At 38.2% G+C, this 23,462-nt stretch overlaps 1 protein-coding gene across 2 annotated transcripts; it reads right to left on the bottom strand.

The window, feature by feature from the left end:
• Nucleotides 1-140: 140 nt before the first annotated feature.
• On the bottom strand, nucleotides 141-22,986 carry loxl1 (lysyl oxidase-like 1). 2 transcript variants are annotated; one of them, XM_028442424.1, is made up of 8 exons: nucleotides 22,854-22,986; nucleotides 21,464-22,769; nucleotides 14,445-14,553; nucleotides 12,412-12,549; nucleotides 4,375-4,531; nucleotides 4,126-4,221; nucleotides 3,751-3,866; nucleotides 141-1,430 (listed from the first exon to the last, which is right to left on the bottom strand). In XM_028442424.1, exons 2-8 carry the CDS (start codon nucleotides 22,563-22,565, stop codon nucleotides 1,424-1,426), a joined length of 1,725 nt encoding a protein of 574 aa, XP_028298225.1. In that variant the 5' UTR covers nucleotides 22,566-22,769; nucleotides 22,854-22,986; the 3' UTR covers nucleotides 141-1,423. The 2 variants fall into 2 exon arrangements, with proteins under 2 accessions (XP_028298225.1, XP_028298216.1); XM_028442415.1 differs by having other exon boundaries at nucleotides 21,464-22,982.
• Nucleotides 22,987-23,462: the final 476 nt, after the last annotated feature.

Here is a 23,462-nt window from a genome sequence, read left to right as displayed (position 1 = left end):
GTGGAGATGGAAGAAAAGGCTCCAGTTTCTTTGTGTGTGTGTGTGTGTGTGTGTGTGTGTGTGTGTGTGTGTGTGGGTGCAGGATGGAGGTGAACATCTTTCACGTGTTGTTGCTCAAAAGAACAAAAGTAGCCCATTTGCACAATATGGTTTGGCTTTTATTGACGGACAGTACAGAATAGTCAAATGTCATTCTGATTTTACTATAAACTCAAAATCAGTTTTCATCATCAGGTGAAAATGTTGACATTGCTATTTTTAGTGCACAGTTAGATGATGATAAGATGCCAAAAAGAACAGGTAACGATAACAATTCCAGTTTTGACCTGTTTAGAACAGCTGGCTGCCGTGCAAACAACTCCACATCTCCTGTATTTATTCTGCAGATTTATTTGTTCAAGTAATGCTCATTTTTGCCTATGACTCACAAAATCAACACATAACAGCCAAAGAAACTAAAGGAACATCTAGCCTTGAGATCAAATGCATTTGTGTCAATATGAAGTCCACAGTTAAACATTGAAGACTGATTAAAAATGGGAAACGGCGCACTCAACTGTCGAGGTAGGTAACGACGTGTTTCCGATATTGCATTATGGCACAAAAAACTAAGAGCAGAACTTTTATTGGGAGAATGAAAGCTAATTTAGCAATATGTCTTCATTTGGTGAAAATGACCGTAACATAACAGTTTGTAATGGATGAAGTAACCCCAGCCAGTTGCATTACAAACCAAAAAATATCAGCAAAGTCATGCATCAGTGGAATATATTTATATACATTCTTCAAAAGGTATAGATGACCAATAGGCCATCTGACCAGTGTTGATGGATGACAGCAGACCTTAAAGGTTACGTGTGGATTCTGGAATGCACCATGTTTTGTTTGTCTTGCATAATAAGAAGATAGATTGTGAAAAACACACAAATATGAAGATTACAGGAAGAGGGCCTGGCTGACTGTCAGTCTTTTTGCTTATATGCAATTTAATATTGACAAATAGACAAATGCTTTCTTTCTCTGGTGCCTTACACAACCCTGGAGTAGTACGCACTCTAAAACTACGTCACTTTTGAACAGGCTCTAATTTTACTCTTAAACAAACTCCGACTGAGGGTAAACATGTTTGCAGTTTAGAACTAAACCAAAGCAAAGACATTATAACCCACAGAATGGAAAAAAGAATGTTGAGGTATTGATTTGGAAAGATAATTATGCAACATCACGTGTGGTGAGATATTCATCTAAAAACTGAAATCATAAATTGTGCCAGTAAAAATTTAATTCCAATGAGCCTTAAAATCATAATAACGCCCCCAACATACAAGAACCACACAAGACCAACTTTCAAATAACATTCCAGTCACATCTCAACAGAATGGCGATCGAGGTCGCAAGGACATGGCAACCCCCTGGTGACTGTTCAAGACCTGTAAAAGAAACACACAATAAAAAAGGTTTTTATGAGACAAATCATTGCTCCATGGACTCCGTTTCATAGCAACCTGACTCTGCTCTAACAGTTTTATTGAAGATCTCTTTGATGCTTCACCTCAGGGGACCTCCACTACAATGCTATAGCCCTATACAAAGCCTCTGTTTTTTTGTTGTTTTTTTTTAAGATATATATTCAATAAATTGGGTAACTTCCCATCTACAAATACAAAAAGTCAAGCAAAAACAATAAAAAACAACCCTACACAATGGGGAAAGAAAAATGATTAGACATCGGAAAAAATGGCAGGACTAGTAGGTAAAAGAATGAATGTGATGAACAAATATTTGTCCTTTTATTAATCTATGACAAATAATTTAACTTGAGACAGTCTATGGTAAAAATGGCAGATGTTTTAATTTTTTTCTGTTTCTTTATTTCCACTCAAACTATCTCAAATGATATTTGTGTGTACATTGCTTGTATTTTATATTAGAAGGTCAATTTCACTAAACTTTTATCCTTGGTAGTTCTGTTTGGATATCTTTGAAAAATGTACTGTACATCTGATCTAATTTATTTTTAAACAGTGTATCATCAGCTTGTATGCTATTATACTATATAACAGTGGTCAAGAGTGTGATAAAGGTTGCAAAAACTTGCAATGCAATTACATCTAAACCACTCCTGTGTTAATTAAAGGGAACATATAATTAAAAATCCACTTTCACAGTTTTTTTGATCACATATGAGGTAAGTTGAGTGTCCACGGGCACACAACATGTGAAATAAAACCATCCAGTCCTTTGTTTGTGGCCTGTGTAAGTCTTACAACACAGAAAAAACTGCTCCATTTCAAGTTTGTGACGTCACAAGCTAAATTGGGAAATAAAAGTCAGCCATTGTTTTTCTCGCTGGACGCGACTGTAGCGACTCCAGTCACTTCAATCACCCGTGATGAGTCGCTTGAACATAGTGGTACTTTTTGGTCACTCCATCACTTCATTGCTCCAGTGAACAGTGTGTGTGTGTGTGTGTGAGACCTCTTGAAGTTGCGTCATTTACATTGATTTTGAATGTAATCTAGTCACTTCAGTCGCATTCGGTGTGAATACACCTTTAGTGTGTGCCACCCCGCGGAAGACAGGGGCGGGGAAGGGTGAGGTCTATGCAAATCCAGGGACACACCCCCCAAAACAGAGCGCTCTCACAGAACTCGATTTTACAGGGTATTAAACCTCTCCTGTTGCTTAATTTATGTCATGTTTTGACGCAACACCAGCACAGATATGTCATTGAGACCACGGGGAACTGTTATAAAGGTGAAAAATGTGTATAATACTGTATATCCCCTTTAATTTAATAAACTGACAAGAAGTAAATGTAACACAATCTGATAGCAAGAGGTATTGTCACGTAAGCAGAAAGTGTAAAGTTAAAATCGTACCTGTTGTATCTCGATCCAATATTAGTATTAGATATCGGTTGGATATCAGGAAAAATAAGACTATATTAATATATAATCAGATTATAATGGTCTGCATCTAAAATCTCATATAAAAGCACTCCGATACAAGCTGTTCATTCAAGACTCTACTCTGAGGCTTCTAAATAATGGGTCAGTTTTTCTAATACTTAAGCCTGGTTCTGCGTCAGGTTGATGTTGTAGCGGCGTGTAGCGCTCTACATTGACGTAGACCCCCACGCCGTAACCTGACTTGCACCTCCCAAAAATCCTGACTAGGCGTTGTGGTCCGTAAGGGCTGTGGAGGCTGCCAGAGGAGCAGCCTCCACAGCCTGGAATGAACTAGTCCTGAATTGTCGTTGAAGTGAATGTAAATTGGCAATATGACCAGGATGGACTGGACCATTGCTTCCTCTGGAGATCAGAATAAATGGGCAATTAAATATTAATGCATGAGATAGTATTTTGTATTATGGCACGTGATCTGAAATCACCCGACTTTAACAAATGTTGTGTTGCTCTTTCATTAACCTAAACAGTATGCTGCATGTTGACTATTATATACCTAACTTTAGCAGTAACTATATATAGTCAGCTCATAGCAAGTTCAACAGACTTTTAAAAAAAAAAAAGAAATGTATTAATGTTTCACCATTTTAGAAAGGGAAGCTATTGACTCCTTGAAGAAATCAAAACATTGTTAGGCATTCCAGATAACAGCCTTAAGATATGAATCTGTTTTATTATCCCTTATGTTAGGAAAATGACACATAATTTGGTTCATAATAGTCTCATAACCTTTACTTCACAATGCAGTCAAAATAAATAGCACACACTTCATCTTACTTACTGTGCCAGCTTGCAGTTGGTTGTTGTGACAAAGCGTCCTGTGTAATGAATGTTACACCTGACCACATTGTTGGTAAAGTCTGACTCCAGCACTAAGAATTTTGGATTAACCTGGAGCTGGAGATAAAAAGAACAAGACAGTTCAACACAACCATGGCAGAAATATTGAGCTGTTAACAGGTTGGTGTAGTTTTGAGCATTAAAATCATGCTTGGAAACAACAGAGGGATGATGTGAAAAGATGTAGAAGCCCTGCTGTCTTCATTACTTAGCTCACTTTACTTTCCTGGCTTTGACTTTGCCTCACCCCATTAATACAACATGTTGCTACTCAAAGCTATTTTCATGCACAGCAGTATTTCAACTTGTTTCTTACCTTCAGTATGTAATTGCCAGGTTGGATGTCAGTGATATCGATCCACTGGCAGTCAATATCAGCATTGTATGTATCATAGCAGCCAGGGCTCAGACCCTAGAGATCCAGAAAGAGGAGAAGGGAGATGTTCAGTAAACAGAAGGAAATCAATAGATGCAACTGAGCTATCAATGTAAAAACAAACCTTTTTCCAATACTACTGCTAGGGATATCTTGGTCGCTTGAACGCTTCTGTGTTTGCTAAATTACCTGAGTGTGAGCAGTGCAGGCATAACGTTTTAAGTGGCCAAAGTCACAGGTGGTATCCTCCAGACAGAAGCTGGCCTTGTGTCCCTCCGCCACTTTACGTCCAGTGCTGACCTCCAGTAAATCATAGTGGCTGAACTCGTCCATGCTGTGATAGTGCCTGAGTGCACAAGCAAAGAAATGTACTTAAGACAAAAAGGAGAAGTTTAGGTGCATATATAAAGTTATTAGGGATGTTGTAGATATTACTTTGTCATTTTGTTTAAACTTTAATAAAAAAAACATCTGGTAACACTTCATTTGAAGTTTTATTCATAAGGCTGACATTACAATGTCATTATTTATGACATGTCATTAGAATTAATTAGGTGTGATGTAGGCTGTCATTAAGTGTGGTTTGTTACCCTAACCACTAACCCTTCATTACCCTAACTCCTAACCTTACTTAACCCCCTAACTCTATGGAGTTATAAAGTTGCACATGCTAAAATAAACAACGACTTTTTTTGCAACATTTAGCAACAAACCACATTTAAAAAAACGTATGTACATTTTTATGTTACTTTTGATCAGATTTAAAGCAACATTTGTGAAATTTGTGATATTTACTTTTGTCATAAAAACATAATCTAAATCTAAACCTAAAATTTAAATATTAAAACTAAATCTTATATATTAAATCTAAATTTTACATTTTAATCTAAATGTTAACTCTAAATGTTACATTTAAATATAAACGTTAAATCTAAATGTTACATGGAAACATTTATCATTAGATTTAACATTTACATATAACATTTACATTTAACATTTAACATTTACATTTAGATCTAACATTTAGTATTTAGATTTAACATTCATATTTAAATTTAACATTTTGATTTAACATTTGGATTTAATATTTGACATTTATATTTAACGTTGACATATTTTTACAAAAAAAAATATCAGAAATTTCACAAATATTGCTGTGAATATTGTCAAAAGTAACATGAGAAAATTCACATACCTTTTTTAAACATGATTTGTTGCTAAATGTTGCAAAACGTTGCTATTTATTTTAGCATGCACAACTTTACCCCATATAGCTCTAACCAAAACAATGCCAACATATCTCCAAAGGTGTCATAATTTAGCGAATGACACTCAATGAAACCTTATTAATGTTAATGACAGGTGTCATGTCCTAATAATGATAGCATAATGTCAGCTTTATGTATAAAACTTCAAAAACAGTGTGACCAAACGTCCTCTCTAACCAACATTCCGTATATCAAACCAGCTGACCTTGGCTGTTAACCTGCTTGTAAATGATGCTGCACCTTAAATAGGCACATCATTAATCATCAATAGATAATGGGTGCAAATTAATTACTAGAATTGCTGTAGCAAGGCATTAACACCGTAATGATGATGATGTTGTTAAATAGCTTGCACCAATCAGTGAGATCAGAAGGGTTTATTTTTTGTTTGTGTGGGCAGTTGTGCTGAGAATGAGAAACATTTGTGTTATTCTTGAAATGTGTTCAAGTATTGGAAAAAAAAAGTTTTCCCTTCTTTGGCATTCAACAGAAAATATGCTCTAAATGTAATTTTTAAAACTTTTACCTCAGAATATTAGACTCGGTTAAAGAAATAGAGAAAAGGACAACTTTATCAATGTTATAACAACTCCATCTTTTACTTAAACATATACTAAACACTGAAGGCTTGGAAGTAAAGGGGGCTACTATCCCCTTATGGTGCAAGGCAACATTCAAAGAAAGCATATATTTACAGTTGTGTACAGAACAAGGGAGAGAATTCAAAACCCTGGAAGGCTGAAACAGGGTATGTTTGAGTTCCCTTAACTCGCTTTCATTTTAGAGGCTGTCTTGAGATGATTATCTTGCGTGTGTGTGTGTGTAATAGAATAAAAACGACTACAGGAAAAAGAGAAAGAGGTTTGGGAATGGGAGGTCCAGGACGGCGAGCAGGAACCTCCGCCTCTTTGGATTCTTGAATCACCTCATTGACGATGTCAACTACAAAGAATGTAGTACAGCAATGATCCAGGGATTTAACGAGAATAACTTGTAGACCTAATATTGAAAACATCTCATTCTTTCTTCGCGCTTAGTATTGAGACTGTTTATCATAGCTTGGGTTATGAAACAGGAAGCTGTAGAGGTTCCTGACAGAACTGCTAAACAGTTGTTTGACATTTGCCTTCTTAAAAGCAGAGATGACGACATATGTCCACAGGCCCTAGCATCGGCTGTGATCTATACAGACTAATGTCAGGATTTTTTCATTATAAATATAGATGAGAGAGGATGTAAACTTCAATATGCATTTTAAAAGCAGATTTATAATTAAATTTGATCAAGAATGAGTCAAAACAAACACTGGATGCCAAGGAAGAAGCACATTCTTTTTACATGTTTATCTAAATGTTAAAGACAGTCAAATAAAATGCAGGATTTCACTTTTGTGCTATATTTGACAGGAATGTAAGGCAGGACGTCAGAGAGAATCTAAGCCCATTCTTCCCAACGAATATTTCATTGCAATCAAACACATTGTCCCAGTAACCCATATCCATGCCATCACACTCATATCAACTGTGCGATCAAGTGTCACAGACTGACAAGAAAAATGGATTTGTTTGTCATTCCAAACACTGTCAGTGGAATGATTCCCTTTACTTCCTCCCCCTGGGAACAACTGTGTAAATGTAGAATGATGTCAGGCAGTTAAAACACTGCCAATCTCCTCACAGCCAGCAAACATTCCTCCCAGATGACAAATACCGGGCCTGGGTCTAACATTACAAAGACAATGGATATGAAATCCGGATAAACGCCTTCCTAAATGAATTACTAATTCAAAAAACATTCATGATGATTCCCAAATCACATCCATTACTTAATTTATCTGATCATTAACACAAGGTTTGATAATTGAACAGACATCAATGAACTATCAGAGAACAATTACAGTAATTTAAAAGCTGCCTTCCTTTAGTGTATTTCCTAATCTATTTTTACCATGTTTTGTTGTTTTTGCACATTTAGTCCCCTGAAAAACAAATGATAGAGAGTTTAAGCCCAATGAACTTGCAGCATGCACAAAATCAGTAGTGCTGCAAAAATTAGTCCACAGATGCAAAGCTTCTGGCGTCACAGGCCATCACAACCAGTGGATGAACATTTGAGAGCAAATGTCCAGTTTGGTTTGGTCTGATCCACAAGCAGAGAATTTGGAGCCAGTATGGGGCTTTATCTTGGTTTATAATAAAGCCAATTTATCCCTGGATAGTCACAGTGACACAGAAGATAAAACAATTACTAGGTATTCCTTGAAATATCCATTACTCATATTTTGTTTCGTAACTGACGGACCATTATAAAATTTGACTAAGTTATGTGGGGTTGGTTCTTGAATTATGCCACAGAAGTTCATCAAAACCAGATCCGAATTGCAGATTACATTTGAAGAGTAACTAAACCCCCTGGTTTTGGCTGACCTGCTTGGGGGAAATAAAAAAAAAAACCTTGATTAAAGGAGCATAGGGCAGAATTTGAGAAAAAATAAACATTCATTTTAAGTTTTTTTTAATGCTAATGGGTGATGAAGCGCTCTAAATCAAAGAGAATGTGGTCACACAATTTTCTCCCTATTGCCTTGAAAAGATTGTGTGATACATTTTGTACTGCTGTTCTGGGCGTGAATTTACCGCGCAGTTTTGCGGACGTGAAGTCAAATGACGCTGATGGTGACGTCAAATGACACTGGTACGCGTTCTTGGCGGCTTGGAGATGCGGCCCAATACCGGAAATCAAGAAGAATGAGAAGACGACGGCTTGGAGACTGAAAGAAGACAAGCACAGTGGACTAAACTACTGCTTGGTTCCACATATGTATGCAGAGGCAAAGGGAAACAAACAGGCGCAGTGCACGCAAGAGACCCATTGGATCTATTTACCTAATCCATGTATCAAAGATGAGGATAATCCATGTTATTGTGCAGAAAAAGGAATGTTTCACTGGTGTATTCCTTTATAATTGTCCTCTACACAGCAGATCACTGCTCTCACTGTTACAGATAAAGCATTCAGGGCTACAGCAGCTGTAGCTTCTACAGCAGGAAAGGAAAGTATGTGACACAAGTTCCAAATGTCTGTCTTAACCCGACCCGTCCGGTGCCGTCGGGTCCCGTCGGGGTTCGGTTGGGCATCCATCCTCTATCCACAGTATCAACTGTGCTCCGTGATAAACAAACAGTTGATGCGCGCCCCTGTGGCGGCTTGGCTGATGGCTGGAGTTAAACTAACCACCGTGGTGTCACTATGGAATCTGATTTCTAAATCCTGCCCTATGCTTCTTTAAGGGCGGGGCTCCTGGAGCAGTTAAGACATGTCCAGCATGTACTATAAAATTTCAAAAGAACAATGTATGCTATGTTAACTAGCTTCTTAACATACTCAATATACCTCTCTATTCACAATCCTTTCAGTCCAACTTACTTTTTTTTTTTTTTTTTCTTTTTAGGCATGTGACATTTAATGCATTTTGTGCAATCACATACATATCAAATATTAATATACCTACACACATCCAAAAATATATACACCATTTGATGTTAACAAATAAAATTGATTATATACTATGAAAATATAGTTATACCTACCTACCTACCTACCTACCTACATACATACATACATACATCATATCTGATTAGCATGCCTGAAAAGGGGTATTATTATTTAATAGTTATAACATATATTATAATTGTCTTTCTGTATTAGAAATAGTATTATACAGTGATGTGCATTCAGGGTAGGCAAGGTAGGCAGTGCCTACCCAAGGGTGAATTGATATTTTTATTATTTGTTTTGATAATAATATAATTATAAGATATTTATTTTTCCATTTCCGATAGCCGACAGTACCTATAAGTTTGAAAGTGTCCGCATTTTGTGCATTTCATAGCCCAAATTACTAAACAGCGCTATTTCCTGGAACGGCTGCCATCTCACTCCGCTGTAAGGCAGGAGGAGGCCACACCCCCTCCCAAAAGCATGTTGCTGCTCTGCCTCTGGCCCCATAGCGTGTTTTTATGTGTTTGCGCATGCGCAGTCAGTTCCCCAAGATGAAAACCATTTACGTCTAAAGGCAGTGTAGAGAGCTGCCTTTGGATGTAACCGCGCTATGTTAAATGCTATACGTAAGTTCACAGTGCATTAGTGAATTGATCCCATGTGACCGCTGCTGCTACGTTTTCTCTCACTCTAGCGAGTGGGCGGGATAACACTACAGGCAGGATGACAGCGCTAGAGACAATAGAGAAACTTTTTTTGAGGAAAAACGACAGCTTTTAAAAGATGGGAGACCAACACCTAAGCTACCAGACCTTCAGCAAAGGTAAGGTCAGAACATGTTTCATACACTCTACAGTGAATGGTACAAAAGGAAGGATTGGCTTTGTGAGGCGGTTCTGAGTTGTTGTTTCATTTTTCCGTGTTTCTGTGTTTCCAACCGTGTGCCGTGTCATGAGATATATCTTGTTGGAGAGTATGGAGGCTATATTGAATAATTGTTTATGTTTCTTTGATGGTGTTTTACGATGTTGATTTTGTTAAATGGCTAAATGCTTGTTCATGTGGATCTTTTTTTTTTTTAAGAAAATGGAGGTGACCATGCATTTAGACCTACTGTATTGTTATTAATGGGGATAGAAATTTTTCCAAGCCTTTAAAGAGTGAATGATCATGGTGCCATGATCAGGATCACTGATCCAGACAACTGCCAATATCTAGCAAAGAGGAGATTTGGTGCTTGGTGGAGGTTTGTGCACTCTGAGTGCTCTTATTATTGTTCTATTTGATTAATTTATTTGGAATTTGATTAATAAAAAAAAAAAAAAAAAAAAAGAAAAAATGCACTTTTTTTTTTTGGTTATTACTTTTGTAAAATGAGAGCTCTCTTTGAGTGCTCTTGTTGTATGTGATTGTCTTACTTGCTCATCATTTTGAAAATGGCCAGGTTTGTTCATTTGACTATGGGGTGGTTGAGAAATCAAACAGTCATTTTTGTATAAACATTACGTTTTGGATTCAAATATGGAACAAAAATGTGACAATACAACAAGTATTGTAGGAGTAGGATAGACTGCTATTATAAGGTAGTTTCCCTGGTGGCAATGCCAACAACAGTACATTATGTTACACTATAGATGATTGTGGATGCAAAAGTTCAACACCTAGAGCAAACTCATTTTAGTTCAGGGGCCAAATACGGAGAAGTTTATCTTAAGTGGGCCACAGATTTTAGACGTGAAAATTAGAAATAATTTTATAAATGAATGATAAAATATGTACGGCACTCATAATATTGAAGCAATAAGTCCTGCAGGATGTTCCCTTGTGGCCAATTTTTATGTAAAATAAACATTTCGGGGCAATGACGGTATCTTAGAAGACGCAATAGTGCAGGCAGAATGAGAAGGTAGCTCTGGACCAGCTGTACTTGCTTGGCCCCGGTATAAACAGTTTGCTTGCTTAACAGAATTACTATTGCAACATCAAATGGACACATTTGGAAGAGCAGTTTCTTTCATTGAAAAATTGCACTTAATTTTTATATTCTGCTATATCATCTCGCGAGCCAGAATAAACATATTTGCAGGCCTGATGTGAGTAAATGTTGGATTAACAGTTTGAAACTGTCATTTTATTTGTGTAAATATCAGTCTACACATTTTTTCTGTGACTTCACATTTAGATCACGCACGTGTGAATATTTTCTTTGGGCTTAACAGAACTCAACAGGTTCACTTTTTTCCTTTAAAATCTCACATCACATTCTACAAGCTGTCCTATTTTGCAATATATTTACCATAGAATAAAAGGTACTTGTCTTCATTCCTCATATGACAAAAAGCAAGTGTAGGATAAAGGAGTAGGATAGACTGCTATTATAAGGTGTGGCTCTTGTTTTTGAGGCATAATTGTCAAAATTATTGGAGTCCAAATTCGACAGGTATTGTGAGAATGATTAACAGGTACCAGTCATTAATGGATCCACGTAGTTTTGCATACATAGGGTCTCCAAACAGCATAAGGCTTGCATAAGGCCCTCACAAAGCTCGAACTAGCTCTGATTCCAAACCCATCCAGATTTTCCACCCTTTTTAGGCCAGGCTCCCGGACTCAAAACGCCACTCACTTTGTTCTTCTTCTTCTTGTTTTTCTTGTTGTTGTCTACACTAGTTAAAATCACTACTCCTCTGTTTTTTATGAACGGATCGGGCTGAAATTTGGTAGCTATAATCTATGGATGTGTACACATTGAATTTGATTGTAACACAATTTTTGATTGGGGGCCCAAGAAAAAAAATGAAAGTTGATTTCTCATTTATTTGAGAGTCAAATATGATGGTATCGAATCATTGGCACATACCAATAAATAAATGGGGCCCACATATAAACGTACTCCGTACGTGTCAAGGGGGTGCCAGGGGACCCCATTTTTCAAATGACTACTCCTCCGTTAGTTCTCGTTAGATTGGAATGCCGTTTAGTATGAATACTCTATGAATGGCTATGATGAGACGCTCTGAGCCCTTTTTTGAAATGGGTCTAATCTGGTTTCAGATGTCAGATTGTCATAGTACAAAATATTCTGTGGGTCTTTAAAGATCAATCAAAATGTTCTAAAACAGCTGGGACTGAGGGGGTAGAAAATTTGAAAATGACTTTTCATTTTCTCACACAGGAGGGATGAAAAACAAAAAAGCGGTTGTCATGCTACCCAATTTGATAGAAATTGGAAGCTTTGGCATTTTTGGGGTTGCCTTATGAGATGACCATTTTAACCTTTACCTTGACTACCACTTTACCACTGTATTTAACCCTTTTAGACCTCTAAATAACAGTATTCTTTTACATATTTCAACTTCGTTTAAAAAGAAAAGAAAAGACTGACTGCTAACATATAAACTTTAAGCATGCTTGCATATATAAAATTGTTTAAATCCTTTTTGAGTGACATACTTACTGATGACAACTGTGCCATTCCCAGGTATGGCGTGGCCTGTTGGGCATGAAGTCTGCGGTGCCCTTGTTTTTCACTCTCTGAGGGAATCTCAGCAGCACCCTAACTTCATAGTCAGTGGTTTCTGAGGTGTAGGCAGAACTGAGCAGTAAACAGATACAAATAAGGAGAAAAGTCAGGGACTGTGTTGTAATGACTGAAATTTTGGAAAAAATATTGGCACATCTTTGGGGAGGCAAAATGAGAAAAGCTGGAAGCATTGGAGGCACACGCAACATTTACTAAATAATTCATTCTGCAGATTACACTTCTTTAACATGAGGTGCAGGAACAGAGTGGCCGTGTGCACTCGACACACAATCTTCTCGACACACTTTTTGTGCGGAAGATAACTCACAACCTTGAGTTCACAACAACACAGTTGATGTAAGCCATTCATCTTGTGCCTGTTGTTGACGTTGCAGTGTAAAGCAAATTACAACAACCCATCTGTCGTTGATTGCTGCAACTCAGGCAGGATATGAAAGGGCTTTGAGGAATGGGTGTACTTGTGATGGGAAGAGGGCAGACAAAGCCGCCAAAGGGACAACACACTACCATTATTTCAGAGCTGTCCTCAGTGAATAGGCAGCCCAGGCCTAAGGCTCAGGCGACGCTTCTCCACAACACAGAGAAATGAAGCAAAGAAGAACCTCTATTCCCAGAAGTGCCCGGAATTAAGTTCAGTTCAGTCCGGCTGTTCGTTGTGTAACAATTTCAGGGATTGCACAACACCCTCAAAAATATTTTTTTTTGTTAGTGCTTTCAGTAACTAACATTCGCAGCATTCGTTCAAACAGACAACCACTCACACTCTCATTCACTCCTATTGGCAATTTAGAGACTCCAGCCAACCTAACAGTCATGTTTTTGGATTGTGGGGGGAAACCAGAGTAAAGATAACACAAAGTGTCTCAAAATGGGTCACAGACAGATTAACCATGACCAATAACGATAAAAATATTCCAATAAAAATGCTCTTTAAATGAAAAACTAACACGCTCACTTGTACTATGTACCCTATGTGTGTGCAAACCCTATACTTACAGGTAATAAGCCCTAAGGGGCCAATTAATAGTTAAATTGTCCCTTTTTTCCCTTTGCCCTCGACACAAGTGCTCATACACACAAACAAGACATACACACACTCAACATTAATTGCAAATAGAGGGGTAGATGTATTCCTGTTAGTCAATATAGAATTGTTCAACCCTTCCCAACTGCATGTGAAATGAGGCTCACATACTAACTCTAATATTAACAATGAAAGGGCAAACTTTTCTGGGTTTTTATAAGCTTTTGGACAGGAAATCATTAGCTGTATTCAGCAGCAATACAAAGAAGGCCATTGGGCCCCTGCAGGACTGGTTTGAGTGATTTAATTCGACATACTGGGCTATTCACAGGACAGTACGTGGTGAGAAAATTACTGCCAAGACCACGTGATTTAAAGACTACGTCCAGGTCTGTGAACAATCCACCTTGCTGGCCGAAAACTGTTTGCTATATCCCCAACATTATACGCTGTATCACTAGCGACTTGAAGGTATTTCTGAACTAAAATGAGGCATTCAGGTCTGGATACAGAGACAAGCAAAGAAGAGTGTGAAGATGGAGTCTATCTATACAGACTGGCATTGGAGGATTAATTACAACAGTGAGCTGGATGTTAGCATTAAAAACTCAATCATTTTAGTCACATTCTGGGATTATTTCACAAATGTTTTGAGATTGTTCCCCTAGAAAACCACAATATCCTAAAACATGTGTGATTGGAGTTGTTAAACTGTTTATAGGAATGAATGAGAGATTAAGTCATTATTCTTAAGTCGAACCTGTGACAAACTGACATCTGGTTAAGGGTGTATGTGAGACAAAAACCATGCTTAGCTGTGTAGAGCAAAGCAAGAACTTAGGCAATAATTTAAATTATTCAAGGGAAACCAATCATTGACAGAAGGGGTACAGAAGCAAAGTACAATAATTGTAAGCTTTACCTTGACAAACATTTTTCCTCAGCAGCACAACGAAGAGAGTACATGTGGGCTCTTTGTATGTATGTGGAAGCCTGGACATAGTTGGGATCGGGAACTAAATCAGGCAAACCTAAAATGACAGACAGATGCTCAGGTCATGGTATATACAGTAACACTTTAAAAGGAAAGTTACACTTATTTATTCACACAATAACTCATTATTTGTAATCACATGTGCATATATAGTGAGAATGTCATGTCATGAAACTGTACATGACTTGGTAAATTGAGTGGTACCTGAAGACATGATGAGCAATGATTCAGTGACATTGCTTGTGGTTTAACAGTTGAAAGAGAGCCACTGGTTATTAATTACTGTGCTCTGCAGATTTTTGTCAAATAATCCAAGGGCACATTGTTGGTTTCCCTTAGGCAGGGTTGAACTCTGGGTGATTCAGTACAAACGCAGTTACATCTGAGATTGTAGCTCACATCAAACTCTTGAGTGATACATGAAAGGTGTTAAACCTCACCAATATCAATATCAGCCAGAGCAAAATTGTGATTTAGGATAAGATTTTTGCTGTTGCCCAAATAGACGTCACCCTTTACTGTAGCACACTATTCTACCTCATTTACATCAGATCCAGCTTTAACAATCTTATCAGATTGACATACAGTAACTCTGTTAAATCTGCTTACATGGACCAGGTCTAACATGTACCGATATTAGCGTTAGCTATCTGTGACTCTGGGGCAGATTTACCAGTTTTGCTTGCCTGGTTCACCTTCAATAGATAATGATACTAAAGGTTATTATGAATTATTGGATCATTGTTGTTATTTTAAGATTTAAAAAAATAAATATTTTCAAATCACTCAACAATTGTTAGATGAACAATGTTTTATGTAGACTAATTGGACACGGTTATTCTGTTTAACATTTTCATCTTATTTCATTTTTAACACATCCCTGTATTTGAGATTTCTTTCCATGTGCTCTATGGTTTTGTTTGTATGTAGTTGATTGGTTTAGCAGGAGGACATGAGGGATATCTCAATTTTGTGTGTAAAGCCCTTTGTGCTACATTTGCAGTAACTATTTCATGGCTCTATCAGATCCCTCTCATAACGTACACACGCTAATAACACACTTGCCAAAAGTCAATTCCCCAAAGCAATCCAAGGCATGACATTGCAGCATGAACCATGGAAGGAAGCCTGAAGAATTTCCATATTTCCCTTCGGCCAAACTCCAAACGGAGCTATTGTTACTATTGCGACAACACATCATCAGTAAAACTAACCTGTCTCACGATGATCTAATCCCAGCTCACGTTCCTTCTCAAATTACATTTAGGCCAACAAGGTCCTCTGGTTCACAGCATTTTTTTTTTACAAATCAGCTTCACCTCACTAATGGTTGTGTTGCCCTCTATACAGTCTTACAACCCACAACCAGGCCCCAACCCTAAGACCCTTACCACCACCTACTCTTGGTGTGGCTTGGATTCTCTAGTTACCATAGATCTGCTAAGGGCAAAGGTGTTATACAGTTGAATGTGTTGAAATATCACAAAAGAGTTTCTTTAAAATGCTGTTGGTGTTTGTTTGAACGTGAACCCTAAGTGACAGTGATAAAGGGATATTTAGAGAGAAAGGTACAGAGAGAGAGAGTTAAACAGAGACATAGCGAGGGAGGAGGTCTGTGGCAGGGAAAAAAAAAAAACAACAGTGATCTCATTACTGCTGTTATTAAAGTGGGACCAAAACCCAAAATACAATGTTTTGGTAGAAAAAACACAACAGCCTTGTTGTATGTCCTCTGCTCTATCAGTTTCAAAAAGCCCTAATAAGGAATGGTTTCCAGCTTGCCTTATCTCCTCGACATAAGGACCACAATGACCAATGATGCAACAAATGTGTGTATGGGAACTATAGATGACTACCAAGCTACAGTTTTGTGCTTGGGTGGTAATCCAAAAACTATGTGCATCTCATATGACAATGCATGTGAGAAAAACTACAGGTCTGTACTACAAAGCTGGATAAGTCTATCTGGGAAATCTCTCCATTAAGAACTATACCCTAACCAAATATTCTCCATCAGAGAGCAGCTGTAATACGAAAAAAATTATCAACACGTTCACCAAAGACAGGTGATTTGAGCCTGGCTAAGTGCGCCCTCCAGTGGAGGGGGTGGAGATTGCAACGTCAGACCAATCACAAACAGAGAAATCCTGCAGACTTACGTCACACTTGATCAATAATTCTTTAAAAGTATAAAGAATTAAAATAAATAATTAGGACCAAAAATAACACTGTTGCTGCAGTAAAAGCCGGAAGCAATGAATGCAGGAATTGATGAGTGCTAATGCTTAAATTAGTCAGATTATACAATATTCATCGGAGAAAATGGACACTGATCAGTTTTACTTTACTAGTGAGGCACAGACTTTGTTTGTGGCTCTGATGCTGCATTCATACTGCTCAGCCCACATCATAAGGTGAACAATATTTGTATATTATACAGCCTGTATTATCTTACAGGACTGAAGCTCTTAGTGTCACCACAGAATACAAGAATGAATGAATTTATTTATTTATCGGTCAGAATGCGCCAAATACACGGAGGCTTTGTCATCTAATGTAGGTCAGTCCATCAGATAAAAATCTATATTTTCTATAAGATGTCTTTGGTAAATAAAAGGATTGCATTGATGCCTAAATATTCTCTCTCTCATGTGAGCTGTCACATCAGATCCACTCAGCGACGTGTCCACAGAATGATCCTCCTTTTCTTGGGCAGGTTGTTTTCTAAGAAGACTGATTGGTCAGGAGGCAGGACTTTCATACTCGCTCAGATCTTTTCCACATCATAACCTACCCCCGACCAGGTAAGTTACCACTATGATTTAGCCCCGTAAGAAGATAACCAGCGTCATACTACAGCAAAAACTGAATAAATCCAGGAAGTTAGTGCAATAAGAGGAAATCCAGCTTCGTAGTACATGCCGTATGAGTAGGCTAAACTGTAAACACGTGATTACCAACAAGCTGGAAGTGAAGGTATAGGGCACAATACACCAACTTTGATATCTTGTGTTTTTAGCAAAATTTTATTCTACGAAAAAAAATCAAGCTGATATCCGGGAAAAAAAAGCTTGGTTTGTCCAAAATTTTCATTTATTATTCCAATTTTCACTCCCAGCACTCTGAAGTCAGCCGATGAATCCTCAGCTCACAAACAAAACTATTAGGAGCACAAGAAATTAATTTCTGGAGTTCACTTCTAAAATGGTTATTTTTCTTCTCTGATTAATAAAAGCATGCGTTCCAGACAGACATTCTGATTTTAGGATTCATTCAGCCTTATTCATATGAACTAGAGGAAGGATATCGACTCCTGTCTCCTCAGTAATAAGCCAAAGAGCTCCACAGATGCGTTTTTCCTTCAAACTTACTTGGTGGGGCAGACGCCCTGCAGAGCCTCTGCTCCACAAAGTGTAGGCTTTCGAGTTCACACAGCTGACAAATGTCTGTTGTATATTCAGAGGGATACATATTTTAAACAACAATATGTGGCCCGATCCGAACCTTAATATGAGCCCAATATGATGAGGAAGTATACAGCCCTACAGCCCGCAGTAGGCAGACTACAGTTACATTTTTTGTATCAAAGTTGTTAAAGGCTCTGGCTTCAGCTACTGGAGCAGACTTCAGTAGCGTTCGCTGTCATTTTGTCGAGACCATACATTGGTTGGGTTACAGAATTTGACACAACACCTATCTTTTGGTACCATTTTAGATAGGTGTTATGATAAATTATGTGCCCGATCTATTATTGGCTCAGAGCCGTCAGCACAGCTCTGCATGAAAAATAATTCCATTGGCAGAAATCTTTTTACAATTAGCTGCTTCACAGTATCAAGGCGTCTTTGGAGTGTAGTGAGTGTTGTGATAATAACTTTGATGGTGTCTCCATAGGTGGTGTCAGTGTGAGCTTTCAGGCTCCAGTAAAGGTGAATGGAGCCTCGCAAAGTTGTCTCTCTTGCGTCGCAAATTATATATGGTCATGCTCCAAAAAACAGATCAGAAATTAAATAATACATTTTAGAAAAAATTTTAAAATGCATCATGTGCCCTTAAGCTTTTTTTTTTCTTTCAGAAGTTGCAGTTGGGGCGTATCGGTTCAGGAAATTTACTTGCAATTGGCAGATCACCAGTTTGTATCCAACTTGGGCCATCACTGTGGGATGTTGAGAAAGTCCCTTAACCCTAACTGCTCGTGTTGTACGTCACTTTGGATAAAAGTGTCTGCTAAATGGAATTGTAGAATTGTAGAAGAAAATTGTCACCACTTTATACAGTATGTGCACCACATTCAAAATCCAGGTGAAGCTCCATTTCCAAGTCTAAATACAAGCTTTTTCTTTGTGGGAGCTGTGTAAACATCCCATCAGACTTCTATCACTCTCTGTGGCTGACATAGGATGGGGAACCTTTTTGAAGCAAACCATGCAAATACTGTAAACCAGTGTGAAACACAGCAGCGCACTCAGATCCCCCCCTCACCCTCAGAAATCTTTGTTCTGTGCCCTCTAATCTTTTGAAAAGTGAAAGTAGGTCTCTTTCACAGGGATAAAGTGTATTGAGAAACCAAAGCTGATCTGCTCTCAAGAGCATGGGACAAAGCTGCAGCACATTACACTGCAAGTGGGGCATGGAGGAAAAGAAACTGAATCCTGCCAGGCATTTTAAAATATAATCTTGAACAGGATGACAAAAGAACCATAAGCCCCTTTTCTAGACAGCTGTGCTATATGGAGCTGTATACAGATGAAAACACTTGAAACTTAGAAACTATACCAGGATCTGACATTTAAACACACTGCACACTCAACATTCATTAAAAAAGTATTTCACAGCTTCTTATTAAACTTCTTCTAAACCATAAAATATCTTGATTGAAGCTAAAATTGTAGATCCTATTTATATTTCAGTTATCATGTCAATGGTTTATGATAATCTGGTACAAATTTGATTGTAAAAATAATTACCAAAATGCATTAAACCAGTCCCATGCTTAATGTTTGGTAGTTTGATAAAAAAAAAAAAAAAAAAAAAAAGGTACCGTTTCCCTTCAATTTTGTTTAAAAAAAAATAGGTTAATCTATTTGTTTAATCCCTCTTGGCACCGTTTGCATATTGGGCTTGCAAGTTTTTACTACAATCTGATATTGGTTTGTGAAGTGAAACATCGTAATCCCTCTAGAAGAATTAAGTGTTTGAAATGACTAACATAGAACATCTTCGACCACATTTTGATCTTTTACACTTAAAACTGCTGGACACGAAAACATTTTATTAGATAAATCCACATAATATGGCCTTATTGATCAATAACTTGTGCATTGCATTCTAGGATGTAGAGAGGTGCATACTGGGAACAAACTAGAACAAAAATGGTGTCATGCGAAACACTGTCCTCATTGTTTACCAAAAAAAAAAAAAAAAAAAACAGAAGATTTTACGGGAAAATAAAATGCTTCATTGCATCTGTCTATGGGACTCCATATCCCACAATGCAATGTGCAATTTTTAGAGTTTTCAGAATTTTTACCAAAACAAATTTTCGAGTAGCAATTTCAATCTATTTCTTTTCCTTTGGAAGTTAATTATGTTGGATTCATTGGTCTTTGAGTAATAAACTATGACTTTATCTAGTAAAAAGATATCGTGGGCGGCTTTCGCGATTCAGGATAAAATAATATGTCAATGCTAGAATTTAATGCTAGCCCTCTCACCGATGGAATTACCTGTATGATGGTTGGAACTGCAAAACTCAATTGGTTCAAATGACTATAGATGAGTGACAGGTGGTGGAATATGGTGGTATATCATACTCTGCATGGGGTTTTTCAATGCATAAGGTGGGCTTTGTTTGGCAAAAGATTGAAAAACACTGAATTATTTGTGGGCTTGTCTATGCAACAATTCGGGCTTATGTCTGAAAAAATGTTGTAACAAACCACTGTGTATTCCTACATCAATTTGATAAGATTCCAATCTCATGCATCACAACTTTTGTTACATTACTGCAACAGCCGAATGCCTTGCTGAGCAGCACTGCAATAAAATTGTCAGTTTTAAAACATCTTTTATTGGCTTGATCTTTATCACAATGATTACTGAGAGAAACAAACCCATTGAGAAGTGTTTTGCTAAGAAGGACAATATTTTGGTTTGGTTTAAAACCACTCTTTTAGTGTTAGTGTAAGGCTGAAAAACCCCTCACTTTCTGACACAGTAGTAGCTGGTAAAAAATAAGGGTGAGAAATTGTGAACGCATGCAAAGAAACTCTCCGCAAACACTCATAAAACTTAATGCTGCTTGGTTTGAAACGTCTACCGTGAGCCTGAGCTAAACATGATTTCATTTCCTGTTGCTGAGACAACAGATCCCATGTGTTAAAGGGGGCTTTCCATGTGTTCTCCCCCTTAATGGGAGGAGTAAAACAGTGTATCACCCTCCCTTGTCAACCCTTTCTCTGACTACAACCTACTGTCACCACCTTCAATCTATGAGATCACTACATTACTAAACCAAGAAAAAGAAAAAAAAAAACACAGAGGTTTTTGTGTCTCTTCTTGCACAGTCTGGTAGTGTTTTCTCCACACCTGGTTTCAATTTTCACTGGTTACATCTTTGAGTTCAATTTGCTTTGTTAAGGTCTGATATTTCGCAACAGTTATATTTTGATTGCTTCAGTTTTGATGCTTTGGAAAAAATGGGAGGAAGGGATGGTGTAGATGTTATGCAGTTGAAGTGACTAACTAGAATTGTCTAATTCCATGTGAAACTGTAACAATGATCAGATGTTAGGCCACTTTTCTTTTAAATAACTTGATTGCCATAGTGTAAAAGTGGAAATGCACTTTATTTTAGCTTGGAATGCAAATATAGAAGCTTCATCACTTAATAGCTTTTGAGCACTAATACGCTCCAACAAAACAGAGCAAAACAAGTCTTACTGTACCTCTTTGTTGTGGTCTATAAACACTCCCGGCATTCATACCGGGGCTGTCAAGAGCCGAGTTTGGGGAATTTCTTCCTGAAGAAACAGGTTGTAGAAATGGAGGCTGGGGTCTTCCAAATGGAGGAAACTGTTCATACTGGGGGCTTCTGACTGCTGATCGACCAGCGGGTCCAGGCTGGTCCTCTGTTACAAGAGGGGCCTGGTTGGCACCTGAGGGGGGAATGGCGGGAGCAGAATCTTGATTGAATAAGCTGTGGGTATATCTGTGGTCTAGGCCATCTGCAAAAGGTGGCTGTGCAGCCTGTGCGGGCACCACAGGGTTCGGCCCATAGCCATAGGGTTGATAAAATCGATAGCCATCATCTGTAAAGTCAGCAGGAGACCCTGGGAACAAAGGGGCTGGAACCCCTCCATATCCACCTGCAACATACCCTGGCCCAGCACTGTATCCACCACCACCACCACCACCATAAGCTCCACCACCAACAGGCTGAAAAGGTGGCTCAAAGCTTCTGACTGGTGCTTCAGCAAAACTTTGGTCATATGGTATTGCTTGATAGGGAGGCTGCTGAGGAATTGGTTGCTGTGGATAAAATGGTACACTATATTGAGATGAAGAAAATGAGGCACTTGATGATGAAGATGACCCCGTAGATGGTCTAAAACGACTGCTGGAAGTTCCTTGAAACTGACCACCAACTGAGCTGCCTGCAGTTTGCCTCCAACTATCAGGCACTTGCCCAAAGCCAAATGGATGCCTTGCTTGACCGCGAACAGTTTCAGAGGATCCTCTGGATGGAGCCTGTCTGCGGACATTACCTCCTTGAGGTCTTCGTGGAGATCGTGGACGAGCATCTGCCACATATACCCTGGGAACATTGTCCCGCGCTCCTGCCCCAACAGGAACATATTCAGTTCCACTGTTCAGCAGGCTAAACACTTGACCATTGTTCTCCCATTGGATCATTTGCCTCCAAGGGGTGGCCGAGCTGTCCTGCTCCTGACCCCGGCTCTGGCTTTGCCCCTGACTTTGTGTATCAACTTGAGTCTGCCCCAAGCCTAGCAGGATAACTACTAAACAAGCTATAAAAGTAGGCAACATACTGGTTCCAAAGTCTCCTCGAATCACAGCAAAGGAAATCCCTCCAGTTCACTAGCAGCTCAAACTCAAACCACCTGTGGCTCCGTCAATAAAGCATGTGTTTCCTCTTTCCACGAGCGCTGCTTTACTGTGTACGTTAAGACAGATGTAACGTTCAAAAGCAAATCCGTGGTCGAATTCATCTGCAGCTCCTTACTGCAACCACTAGAAAAAGTTAAACGTACATTCAGATGCAATCCCATCCACGAGTAGGACAGTGGGCTTTAAAATACTTGCTGGTGGTGTTACCATGTGTAAATCCTCTTAGTTTATGTCCTGACTTCTTGTTGCTCTGTTTGCTTGCCTGTAAGCTTTCCTCTCTGGCTCCAAGAAAGAGGTGCCTCTGTGCTGGTCGACTGCAAACTTCTATTTGCCTGATTACTTACAATGGTCTGTGAAGAAATCTCAAACTTTTTTCTTCTTCTTTTTTGAAGGTCCCACATGGCCCTAGTGCTAGTGATGTTTCCTGACCAGCAGCAGCTAAGATTGCATGAGGTTTTCAATGTAAACATTACTATACAAATATATTCAGATACAAGATAATGCAGGGCTTGTTACAACATTGCCATGCATTAAATAAAAAAAAACAAACAAACAAAAAAAAACCCTTTGTTTAACCAAGTATATTGTGAGTGAGAATCAGTTATTTTTAAAAATACATGTTTAGGCTTACAGTCAATAGACTTAACCAACTTAATCAAACATAGATTTAAATAATATGATCATATAAGGATATAAAACAGCCCTTATTAATTACTTTATCATTTTAAAATGAATTCCTATAAAGACTTCTATTGTAAATCCAATTTTCAGTTAATGAGTTCCATGTGATATGAGTCTAAGGAAGGTTGAGTGGCT

Source organism: Gouania willdenowi, chromosome 3, assembly GCF_900634775.1.
Source record: "Gouania willdenowi chromosome 3, fGouWil2.1, whole genome shotgun sequence".
Classification (NCBI taxonomy): domain Eukaryota; kingdom Metazoa; phylum Chordata; class Actinopteri; order Blenniiformes; family Gobiesocidae; genus Gouania; species Gouania willdenowi.
The sequence above is the reverse complement of the archived record's forward strand: the minus strand, read 5'-3'. Positions and strand labels throughout refer to the sequence as shown.

What these genes read in the sequence shown, in the direction of transcription:
- loxl1 (XM_028442424.1), bottom strand. Translation starts at nt 22,565, where the DNA reads ATGTTGCCTACTTTTATAGCTTGTTTAGTAGTTATCCTGCTAGGCTTG. An exon ending in GAATGGCACAGTTGTCATCA is followed by an intron (nt 4,532 to 12,411) that starts GTAAGTATGTCA and finishes TTGTGCACTCAG; the next exon opens with GCACTATCACAGCATGGACG. An exon ending in CTGGCAATTACATACTGAAG is followed by an intron (nt 3,867 to 4,125) that starts GTAAGAAACAAG and finishes TTTTATCTCCAG; the next exon opens with CTCCAGGTTAATCCAAAATT.